General features: G+C 48.7%; 1 protein-coding gene across 2 annotated transcripts; it reads right to left on the minus strand.

Moving 5' to 3' along the window:
- Positions 1-782: 782 nt before the first annotated feature.
- Positions 783-11,381, minus strand: HLX (H2.0 like homeobox). Of its 2 annotated transcripts, XM_035111385.3 has the most exons (4): positions 10,606-11,381; positions 7,913-8,092; positions 6,791-6,975; positions 783-1,751 (listed from the first exon to the last, which is right to left on the minus strand). In XM_035111385.3, the coding sequence occupies exons 1-4, from the start codon at positions 11,135-11,137 to the stop codon at positions 1,353-1,355; spliced, it is 1,296 nt and encodes a 431-aa protein (XP_034967276.1). In that variant the 5' UTR covers positions 11,138-11,381; the 3' UTR covers positions 783-1,352. The 2 variants fall into 2 exon arrangements, with proteins under 2 accessions (XP_034967276.1, XP_034967277.1); XM_035111386.3 differs by lacking the exon at positions 7,913-8,092 and having other exon boundaries at positions 10,606-11,377.
- Between the last annotated feature and the right edge of the window lie 888 nt (positions 11,382-12,269).

The raw sequence follows: 12,269 nt of genomic DNA on the forward strand, positions 1-12,269 counted from the left end.
ATGGGGTGATTTCCTTTAAAAAATGCTCAACAACTTTGGCTGCCCACCCCCCAACAAATATACTGGCTATGCCCATGTGGCCCTTTAAATGTTGCTGGACTACCATTTCCATCATACCTGGCTATGGCTGATACTGATGGCAATTGGAGTCCAACAACATTTGGTGAGCCACAGGTTTTCCACCTCTGAGAGCGAGAGAAAAAAGGCTTCAGTCAAGGAGTTGTCTCACTGCAAGTGGATTAACCATTAAAGAAGCACGTGCTTAAAGGTATCGTGGGAAGGGGGGCACCACACAAAAAAATTCCATTACTGGATTTTTAACATTAATAGTCACAAATTGCTCAGCTGAGCGTTCATTTTCTCAGTTGAAGTATATTAAAAATCCCAACAGAACGACTATGGCAATAGGGCTCTACTAAGTAGGTGTGTTATGTAAAATTAATTCTGAGGATCTGATCAAATACTTTGCAATTTGAAAAAAAAGTAGGATACATTTTTCCAAATATAAATAAAGTGGAAGTATACTATAATAAACATTATTTTCCATCTTAACTGTAGGTTTTGTTTCATTTTGGAAAATATTTTTTTATTTTATGATTTATTATTGTTTATATTTTGAATTAGATATGTATGAGGGTACCAAAACCTCTTTTTTATATACTATTTTCATTTCTTTCCATGGTACAGATGATCATTCGGAGCCTCTAAAGGTCTTAATTGTGTCCCAGTTGTGGATCAACCCAACTAGGCTGCTCTATCTAGTAACAAAACCAGACATCACAAATTAAACAAACAATTTATTTACAGTCTACTTTTCTGTTCTTTTTTTCAGTGCAGTATTTCTTGGCCAGATTACACAAAGCAACACATTTTGGCAAGGGGTTGGGGTTGGTGAAATACTTCACATTGTGAATGAGGGAAGGCAGGTGGGGGGGTTAGAGAAGGACAAAGAAGAAGACATGGTCTCTGTGATTTCCTGGACCCGGGAAGGCTCCTCTGCCAGCGAAGCATGGGAAAGGTCTCCCCTGAGCTACTTCTGTGAGTTTACTTTCTATTAGATCCTGAGGCTCTTAGCTGAACAGGACTGCCCTCCCCCCAGAGCCCACTCACTGCTGTGGGCTGATGCCCTACATAGTTCAAGAAACCTCTGATCTTCCCACCTGCAGCAGAGGTTAGTACCCCAAATCTGGCAGTTCAGAGGTAGTTTACCTCATAAAAAAATAACATATTTCCTAGGGGTTATTGTACCCCACACCCACCTGCAGTTAGGGGGTGCTACTATTTCCCAAACGGGACGATCACTCGGCTTTTTGGCAGCTTCCCAAACAGACAGCTGGTTCTTTGAGAGGCAGTCACGGGGAGTCCCGTAAGCAAAAAGAGGGCTCCAGGCGCCTCAGAGGTTCTCTGCCTTGGTCCAGGCCTGTGGGAGCCAAAGGTGGCTCAGGGTGAACTGCAGTCTCCGATCCGGACAGGTGTTGCAGCTCGGGGCTGTGCCTTTGCAGGGCCTGCTCGGTGTCGGCCCCCACCTCAGTCCGTTCCGCATCGCTGCCAGGCTCCAGATCCAGGGATTCAGCCTCGCTGCTTTCGCTCTCGCCTTCTGAGCGGCTAGGGCTGTGCTCCGCCTCTCCCTCAACTGTGGGCACAGCGCCCCCTGCTGGCTTCTCTTCTGGCTCCTTCTCTTTGTCCTTTTGCGCCTGCGCCTCCTTGGAGTGCCTCCACTTCATGCGCCTGTTCTGGAACCAGACTTTCACCTGCAAGTGAACCACAGAGCAGAGACACACAGGGCATCAGATGGGGGGGGCTGAGCCGAGACTGCAATTCTCCCCCTCCCAAAATCCAGGGCACCACTAACTTCCAGCCCATGTTCTTGTACCCCTGGCCCAGAGATATAAAAATAAGGAATGTATGTTTTAAAAGAGTAAAGCATTCTAGTCTTCATGGGCATAGGAAAATAAGTAAAATTCAGGCTTAAATTCTGAACACGTGTGAAATATTGTGTTTTATGAGTGTAGAGAAAATATTTTCTCCGTCCACAACTTAGCTACCGGTATATTATACTACACCCCCCCCCATTCCCTACTCCAATACTTTTTGCCACCACAGGAATCATGGGCACTTGATCCCATTGTGCTGGATAAATCTGGGAAAGAGGGGCCCACAAGCCCAAGCTTAAGCAGAAATGAGCAGATCTGAATTTAATAAGAAAAACATTCATTTCCAGTTTTCGAAGAAAAATGAATTAAAGAAGTTAGGAAGTATGTTCAATAGAGACAGATTTATTATTACTCTAGCCTCTCTTATTTTGATCTTTTAAAATAATTACCTTAAATTAAAACAGTTATGTCAAAAAAAATTGAAATAGGGGGGGGGGGATGACCGTAAATGCAGTGCCAATCCTACTGTTTACTCAGAAGCAAGCCCTACAGATTTCAGTGGAACTGCTAGGCAAGTACACACACAATTGCAGTCCAAAGATGTTTACTCTTTACTTAGTAATCTCCTCCCTAAACCCACTTGGGTATTCTGTTGAAATTCGTGGGACCTACACTCAAATGATAATATGTCTAGGATTCCTGTATTAATCTGGAAGAGGTGTTTTCCTGGCAACAAGCCATAAAATCCCCATTGAGGTTTTTCTTCTCTGCCGCAGGAATCCTTTGTAGTTCTCTCTTGGGGTTGAGTATATTGAATGGATACACGTCAATTAAAAAGGAAAAGGAAAAGAAAGCCAGTCTGATGGAACAAAGGACCTTGCATCCAACTCAGATGCTCCCTCAGAACAACTCACTGGGATTAATGGGCCAAAGTGAGTCGATTTCAATGGATGTACTTGGAATAGATCTAAATGCTGAATCAACAACTCATTGTAGTAGTACATGGATAGCAGTTGCTATCCCTGCACATGTAGGCAAATATCAACCATTCATTAAGGAAGTGATCTTTTGAAACCAATGTGCCTATAGTTTATTAGGCTTTCCACATTGTCACAATAGAACAGCTCAGTCCCTTATTCCCCACACCCTCCAATCTCATGGCCCCCCCTCTCTTTTTTAGCTGAAAGTATTTTTATTACTGATATTTAGTTGTTTACCATGCTCTACAGCTTTGCAAGCTCACATAAGGGTTAGGATAAATTATTGCCAATTTTCTACTGCAGTCCCAGATTCACTGCGGCCAGACTAGCCAGCAGACCAGCTGCACTTTGAAATCAAAGTTGCTGGCTTTGTGGCTGGTCTCTAATATTCCATAGACGAATGGTACTTGAACAGAAATATGTTAACACTGACAATTTGGGGCTGCACTTCTTGATGTATGTGTGTCTTGTCCAAATGACAGTAGGATTGTCTTTATAGAAACCAAGGGCACGGACCCAGCCCAAGTTAAGCTCTTTCAAACCCCACTGCTTTCAACCAGGAGAGAGTTAGGCTGCAATCCCATGCACACTTTCATGGAAGTGAGTCCCATTGGAGTCAATGGGGCTTACTTCTGAGCCAATGCGCATGATCACACTGGTAAACATATATGAACTCTCCCACTGAAATCAGTGGGGCTGGAGTGTGCATGGTTTTGGCTGGATCATGTCCTAGATGTCTCCTTTATTTGTGCTTGTTCTCTTAGGTGCAAGAGGTTACATAATATTGATTTGTTTATATTTGATTAATGTATTTATTTGGTAGATACAGATTTAGCAGCTATAGATGACTGCCTTTCTCAAGTTCAGTGGTCACAATTATACAGTTTTCAACATGGTGAAGTCTAATCCTGCATTGGATTGGGCCCCACTGTATAGAAAGCCAAAACTCTCATGATCAGTAGGACATGCACAGCGCTACAGTCACAGCGTATTCTTAATAATAATAATAATTTATTATTTATACCCCGCCCATCTGGCTGGGTTTCCCCAGCCACTCTGGGTGGCTTCCAACAGAAGTATTAAAATACAATAATTTATTAAACATTAAAAGCCTCCCTAAACAGGGCTGCCTTCAGATGTCCTCTAAAAGTCTGGTAGTTGTTTTTCTCTTTGACATCTGGTGGGAGGGCGTTCCACAGGGCAGGTGCCACTACCGAGAAGGCCCTCTGCCTGGTTCCCTGTAACTTGGCTTCTCGCAGTGAGGGAACCATCAGAAGGCCCTCGGCACTGGACCTATATGCCCCCTCATCTCACAAAATATAGTCATGAGCTTAATCCTAACCATGTATACTCATAAGCCTATTGAATTCAATGGGGCTTACTCTCAGGGGTTGTAACCTAATTTATCCTGTTACTTTTGGTGCACCCTGAAGCATAATTCTGTATATGTTTACTCAAAAGTATTGATTGGTTGCTTCTGAAAATTAAATTAACTTTAATTGGATTGGGACCAATTTATACACTGGTAACCTGGTCCTTTTTAAAGGTAGGGTACAGCATATAATTATGTTAACATGAATGAAAATAGTACATGTGGTACAATAGTTAGTGTGTCCAGGTTTCAAATCTCCACTCAGCCCTTAAACTCACTGGGTGAGCTTGGGCCTGTCACTCGCTCTCAGCCTAACCTATCCTGCAGGGTTGTTGTGGGGATTAAATAAGAACTATGGACCGCCTCTCCTGGTATGCCCCGCAGAGGACCTAAAAGTCCATAAATAACAACACTTTGGAGGTCCCAAGCCTCAAGGAGGTTAGATTGGTTTCAGCTAGGGCCAGGGCCTTTTCAGCACTGGCCCCAACATGGTGGAATGCTCTGTCACAAGAGACTAGGGCCCTGCGGGATTTGACATCTTTCCACAGGGCCTGCAAGATGGAGCTGTTCTGCCTGGAACTTCGGCTTAGACTCACTCTGACCCCTTTTATGGGATTTGGTATATAAATTTTTCCTTGGCTTTTTTGCTGGCCAATGTAGGACCAGCATGGATAGCTGGCTCGAGTGAGTATCTGATGTTTCCTCCCTTTATGGTCTTGATTTATGCGTTTCCATGCGCTGCTCTGGTTCACCAGAAGCGGCTTAGTCATGCTGGCCACATGACCCGGAAGCTGTCTGCGGACAAACGCGGCTCCCTCGGCCTATAGAGTGAGATGAGTGTGCAACTCCAGAGTCATCCTCAACTGGACCTAACGGTCAGGGATACCTTTACCTTTACTAAAATGAGGCTGCATTTTAAGCTGTATTTTAAGCCGTATTTTAATTAACTGTTTGTTGTTGTTTTTCTTTTTTCTATTACGTTTTATTGTAATTCATGTTTGGTGTTGGCTGCCCTGAGCCCAGCTCTGGCCGGGGAGGGTGAGGTATAAATAAAAAAATATTATTATTTATTATTACTACTACTATGCAATCCACCTTCAACTCCTTAGAGAAAAAGGCGGGATGTAAAAGAAATGAATGAATAAATAAACGTTCCTCAGTACACCTTAACATTCTGTGTGTATTCAGGAAGAAATATATTCCAGTATATTTCCCTAGACTCCGAAAAACACACACCACAAACATATAGCCTTAGATGCTATTACACCACTCAGGTTCTATTGCCAAGGGGAAATATTCTCTGTGTGCAAGGGATTTAATCCCTCCTATAGAATATTTTCCATTACAACGAAATAAGGGGCTGGAAAAGTACTTTGAAACATCCCTTGAGGATGTCCATGAGTCCTGCTGGACTGTTCTACAGCTCATTCGAGGGTGGGGAGAGGCTGGTCTCTCAAGGAGAAAGGCGTTTGGCTTGCAAGATTTTGCACCCACAAGCAGCATTTGTGTTTTTTTCAGCCCCACACCTCAACCTTGTCCAACAGTCAGCAGCCTGCCTCCAAAGTAGCATTTCACAAGGTCGAAATATCACACGGCCTCCCCGCTTCTTTAGTTGAGTTTCCTACCACGACAGCACTTCACAGTTAAAGCCCCCAATCCTCATCTCCCATCGCAGCCAATTTCGTCCTTCCTCGCTGGCTTTTCCCACTCACAGCCAAAATAAACACTCCGGGTGTAACTGACATAAATCTTCGCGTGAACTTCTGGTCCCTTCCCCCCCCTTTGCTCGCTTCAGCAAATCGACATGTATTTACTGCATTACTAAGCGCGAAGCAATGTGAAGGTACCTCATTTTAACGCTGCAATACTTTACAAATCAAGCCGGAGGCGGGGGGGGGGGGTGAGGAGCACAAGTATCTCAATGCCTCTCTTCTCTCCTCCTGCCCACGGTTGTCTAATCCTCTCGGTTCCAAACGCGCAGCCCGATCCTTTGCTGATTTCCCACCAACAGTGCGGCTGAACGCAAAGGGGGCTAGCTGCTCACAATATTGCAATGGTGGGAGGGGAAGAAACCTCCGCTTTGGTTTATTACGCGGAAGCAAACCCAAACAAACTCGGCAAAGAAAGATGTAAGAAGCGATTCAGAGGAACTTATCTTGGAGTAAATATGCACAGGGTCGAGCGCACGCTTTGCAGGGAAATCCTAAACATGCCCTGGATTGCAGCCTTAGTGGACGAGGTTACGGTTTATTTTACTACGTGGGTTCTCTACTTCAAGAAAGCTTATACCAGTTTTTAAGGCGGCGTAAGACTCGTGTGTGTGTGTGTGTGTGTGTGTGTGTGTGTCACCCCTACTTCTCTGGAATTTGTAAAACATCATAAAGATGATGATGATGATTAAAGGTCTGCCCTCTTGGAATAAAGGGGAAATGTCCTCTCATCTAGACTTTTACTGATACTACATTTCACTGATTGTTGGGTTAACCCGATCCTAACCTTGCGATGCCCGTTTTTGTTTCCTTGGCGCGTCGAACCAGGGGTCCGCGCCCCGCGCAAGCGCTTACCTGCGCGTCCGTGAGTCCCAGCATGGCTGCCAACTGCTTTCTGTCCGGTTTGGTGACGTACTTCTGGATTTCGAAGCGCTTCTCCAAGCCTTTCCTTTGGAGATTGGAGAAAACCGCTCGGGACCACGAGCGCTTCCGCTTGTAGGTCTGAGGCAGCGTGTCTTTGGTGAGCACCGCGTAAGGCCCTGCAGGGTGGAAGGAAGGCACCAAGGAAGAAGGAAGGGGGAGGGAGGAATGGAGGGAGAGGGAGAGAGAGAGCGAGAGCGCATGAATGAGGGGTCGGGGCGCCGAAGAAGCAAAAGGCGAAGCGCGTTCAGTGGGGCGCACTGGTAGCCCAACACCTTCAGGATTCGGGCGCTAATAAAAGACCCATGGGTCTCTTACGGATAATCCTAACAATAGATTTCACCTTCTTTGCAAAATAACACTTAACGGGTACTCTCGATTTATTTCAAAGCACTCACCCCACCCTCCCATCCCACTTTATAATTCCGCACATGAATTCGACCTTTATTTTAATTTTAGGCACCGTTAGTGTTGGAGATCAGGTCTATTCAAGCTCGTGTCCCCATATATGTATCCCCTCCCATTCCCTGATTCTTCCTGAAGGTGAGCTACCTGTAAACTCCTGACTTTCTAAACGTCACCTACTTCTCTTTACAATAAGCAGCCCGTGGATCCCATTGGAACTTTTCTTCCAAGTATGAACAGCCTTTTTAAGATTGATTTTAGGCAAGGCCGAGGGGGGCCAAATTCTCGCAAGCACCCCCTCTCAATCCTCAAGACTCTCTCTCTTACCACACCGTTCCTACTACACGGTAAGGAGCTGGGCACTCACAGCCCGCCTGCCCCCACCGCCACAGAAAACTCTCAATGGCGCCCATACCGCGATCCTAACGATCGCGCGCTTGTTAGGATCGGGCGCTGCGGAGCCTAATCGACCCTTCTGCAGGTTTGCTTGGCCGTAAGTCCCATGGACTCCCACGGCCCTTACTCCCAAGTAAACCGCGCGCGTTCCTGGGAATACGATCGCCGGAGAGCAGAGAGAAAGGATGCCTTGGGGCAGAAGGGGGTCGCCCCGTGAGCGCTGGGTGCGAGTTTAAAAGAAGGGTGCGTCTGTACCTGGAAAAGTGTCTTGAAACTGGTGCTGAACGGAATTCCTTGGGGTTGTGTTTAAAGGCCCCAGGACCGCGGAGGTCTCGTTAATGGGCTCTAGAGACGCGAAGAACTGGCCGGCCGGAGGCTGTAAGGCGGGGAGATGAACCCCAGATGGGCGGCTGGTGGTTAATAAGGAAGTCAAATCTGCGGGCACAGGAACAAGGAGAGCTCGGTTACAGAAGAAGGCAAGGAGAGAGAAAAGGCGCACGTTCCCTGAAGCCAGGTTAAGGCAGCTTAGACTCTGGGCAGAATTGGTCTTACGGAAAGGCCCTTCTTTGGGATCCCCCGCCCGGTCGTGCCTTTTGCTTCCCTCACTTGGAAACACAGGGAGCCACTCCTGCTGTTCTTGGGGAGCCTCCTGCTCATTTGCTGAGAGGGGGCTCCATTTCTAACCCCCCCCCAAAGTCCTACCCTGCCGGGTGCGCGGCTTCTCAAACAGACGGGAAGAATGGTGGGCTTTTGCACGACGTTATTGGACGGTGGTGAGGCTGCTAATTACACCCAGAAGGAGCACCATTCCGTTCAATGGTTTTACTCCCGAGTAAATGTGTGCGGAGCCTCGGAGCTGCCTCTTCCACTCACACCCACCCACGGTGTTACAGAGATTTTATTTTATTTTTGACTTGGAAGCGAGCCCTCCCCCTCCCCCGTCCAGTTGAAAGCAATGGGACTATCCTCCCGGGTAAACCTTCTTAGGTTCAGGATGCGGGTGGTGGGTTGTTGTGGTTTTGCTTAGGATGGGTTGCAATCGCCAACTTTTTTCCTGCGGGTGTACTGCGGACCGAAGTCGAGAAGTAACCCAGAGAACTAAACCTGCGGCTCTGCCCCGTTACCATGGCAGGTTTGATGGGAATAAATGGGAACATTAACTCCCCTCAATGAAGCGCTTTGGCTCGGGGTGGTTTGAACGATCCTCCTATTCCGCAAGGTCCAGGGCAGAAGGTGTTGGGACTGGAGAAAGAACAAGGAAGAAGCAAAGGGGATTGGCGGATCAGAGCAGAATCTCCAAACCAACATTATTGGGGTATAGAGGCGCTTTACCGTGAAAACGCAAGCCCTTCTCTCAGCACCCCCGCCCCCGTTAAAAAGTTGCGTTCACTCTCTGTCATTATTAGTTTCACTAACAGGTCTGGATTGAGCTCCCGCTCGTGATCCGGCACACTTTTAACCCGACACTCTTGGATTTATGTCCGAAGGGAATGGCGAACCCATTGACTTTGCAGAGAAGTTCCGTTGGGGTCAAGGGATTTTTTTTTTAGCCAAGCGTGTATAGGACGATTTGGGGCCCACTGAGTTTTGATCCAAGCGATTTGCCTTAGCTACGGAGTGGATCTGGCACGGTTCCGAGAGAGAATAATAACAATAACAACAGCAACAACAATCATGACTTGGGGGGGGGGGTTCTCAAAAATCCCATTGGAAGGGAAGAGGTCTGTCTATGAGTCACCCTCGGAATTCAAGCGTTGGCGACCCATTTACCAAATGGAAAAGTGAAACCACCTTAGGTACAGTTCCTATTTGTTCGCATCAGTGGGAATATTTAGCCCTGACTGCAATGGGATATTCTTTTCATCCAGTGCCCCAGGCCTCCATGCTATAGTTGGCAGTCTTTGGGGTAGATATGCCCCCAATGTCATTTTCTCTCTCGTCCAGACCCCACTACCCCAAAGATCAATCCCAAGATTGAGCTTGTTTGGGGATGGGACAAAATAAATAAGTAGATGATTTAGTCGCACTGGATTCAAAAGAAAGTGAGCTTAAGCATGCTTTCACTGCAATGTCGAAATCCAAGAAACCTACTCCCAAGTAAATACGTGCCGGAACAGGGAGGCTGGTGGTAGCTTCTGTTTGCTGCTGCTGCTGCTGCTGCTGCTGCTTTCTGAAACTTTTAGTCAAGCCGATTGCTCAACTGTGAGTTCCGTTGAGCAACAAACAGCACAAATATGAAGGCGCTGGGTTCCTTCCCCACCCGAAGAACACGTCGATTACGCGATGAAACTTACATTTCACTCAGCGCAAATACTCGGGGTTGCACCTACCTATCCACGAACCGGTGAAGGCCGCCAGAACCACCCTTTCTCCTGAGAACATTAGAAGCGCCCAGCCGGATCAGACCAAAGGCCAATCCAGCCCACTGTGGCCAACTCAGATGCGGGGGGGGGGGGGGCGGCATCCACATGAAGGGCAGGGGCGAAATAACGCTCGCCTTCCTGGCTAGGGTACCCACCACAGCCCTTCTCCAGGGGCTCTGAAATGCCAGGAACTGAACCGGGCTGTCATTCTTCTAAGGCACTAATCTTTTAAATTATGGACGTGGCTATCATTTAATATTTCCATACATATAATTCCGGGAATCAAACTCCGAAATCGGAGGGGTTTGCCTATCTGTCTCACTGCCTCCCTATTTAATTATCCATAGAGTCATGCATTTTTATACAGATACAGACACACGCACGAGATCAATACAGCTATGAGAACGATCGACGGCGAAATTGCGCTCAACGTCCATTGGAATGAATGAGGTTCCCTGTCAATCCGCACAAACCCCTTTCCTACTTCAGAAGCAGGACTCCTTAAATTCACCAGTGGGGTGGGAATGGGGAAGAGGATGGGGATTTTAAAAATAAAATAAAATAAACTCTCGGCTTTCTCTCTACCTCTCAGCGTGTTGCTTTCCTTGAGTTTCGGGTCAAACTCGGCGGATAAAATGCGATCAATCCCAAACTTCAAGTCTTTACTAGAGGGCGCGGGCGCCGAGCCGGGATGAGTCTGGTGGCTGGGGCCCCTGCCTCCTCCGGGAGAGCGGTGCTGCTGCTGCGGGTGAGGGTGGTGGAAAGCAGCGGAGAGAGGCGACAGGCGGGCGGGGAAGGCGACGGCCCCGTCGGGGGCCACCAGGGGCGTGGGCCGGAGCGGGGAGGCCGCGGCGTGGAACTGCGAGTGGGCATGCACGGCCCCGAGGTGCGCGGCCAGCGCGGCCGACGAGGGCGCTCCGGGCAGCCCATCTACCGACGACGTCTCCCCGGCGGCGCTGGCGGCGGCGGCGTGCAGAATGTCCGCGATGCAGAAGGAAGGTTTCTTGAGCCCCGACGGATCCAGCGGGAAGCAGCCGGGCCCTGACGGGGCGCAGTAAGCCGCCGACCACAGGTTGAAGTTGGATGCGTAAAAGGGCGTCAGGCCGGCCGTGTACATCCTGCCGGGGCCCAGGGAGAGCCCTCCACGCCCGGCTCCTCCTGCTGCTACTACTACTGCCGCTGGAGCCGCAGGCCCGCCCGAGGGAAAGTTCAGCGGCCGTCGAATGAAGATCGTCAGCGCCCGAGTGCCTCTCGGCCTGCGCGCATCGCTGGGGGAGCCGAGCTGGGACACGCAGCGCTGTGCTAGGCAAGCCGGCGGCGGGGAAAGACAGGCGCGTCAAACAAAATAACAACAACTAGGCGCGGGGGAGGCGCCGCCGCGCCAGAAACTCCCCTCTCGAGGAGGAGGAGGGAAACGCGGCGAAAAGGAAAAGGAGCCGCCCGCCCACATCGCTCCGCCAAGCAGCGCCTCCCCCCGAACCGAGGGTTTTTTTCTTTCTTTTTTCCCTCCTTCGAATGCAGCGTAAAAAGAGCAAACACTTCTCCTGGCAGCGGATTGGGCGGCCGAGGACCAATCGGAGGAGCGGAGGTGTAGCCGAGGAGGGAAGAAGGGGCGGGGGCTCAAAAGCCTGGTTCCCTGTAATGGCCCTTCTGTCAAAGGACGAGGCGCAAAGAGGTCCGACGCAGGGCTGCCCTGCCTTTCTTCCCGTTTCCTGGAGGCGGTGAACAATCCGGATTCAATTCACATTCCTCCCAACGCCGGTTTCAAAGAGGAAGAGGGGGCGAGGAGGTCTCGTTAGCGGGGGGGGGGGGTAGCTGAACTACGATTCTCACCATCCTGGACCTTTGACCATTTAGGGTAGGGGCTGATGGGAGTCAGAGTCCAGCAGTATCAGGCGCTGCCACAGATTTTCGATCTCTATAATTTAATGGAAAGGGCGTGTCTCCTTCTCTAATTCAGTCTAAAATTTTGCGGACTGGGAAGAAAGATTAAACCTTCATAGAGATGTCTTTCTGCTTCCTAAAAACAAAATGAACTTCTGAATTGTTCGGGCAGGGCAGAAAGGCCCCGTCTGGTGGCTCTTGCTTTGCATGCAAAATCGCGGATTCAATCCCCGGCATCTCCAGGTAGCGTAGAAAAATGTAGAGTTCCTGCAAACATAGTTGGAGAGTCGCTGTTAAGTGTAGATTAGACCAATACAGTCCTGAGCTAGGTGAACTAATGGTCTGACCCGGAAAAGGCAGGTTCG

The sequence above is a fragment of the Zootoca vivipara genome, chromosome 3, assembly GCF_965207765.1.
Source record: "Zootoca vivipara chromosome 3, rZooViv2.hap1.1, whole genome shotgun sequence".
Classification (NCBI taxonomy): domain Eukaryota; kingdom Metazoa; phylum Chordata; class Lepidosauria; order Squamata; family Lacertidae; genus Zootoca; species Zootoca vivipara.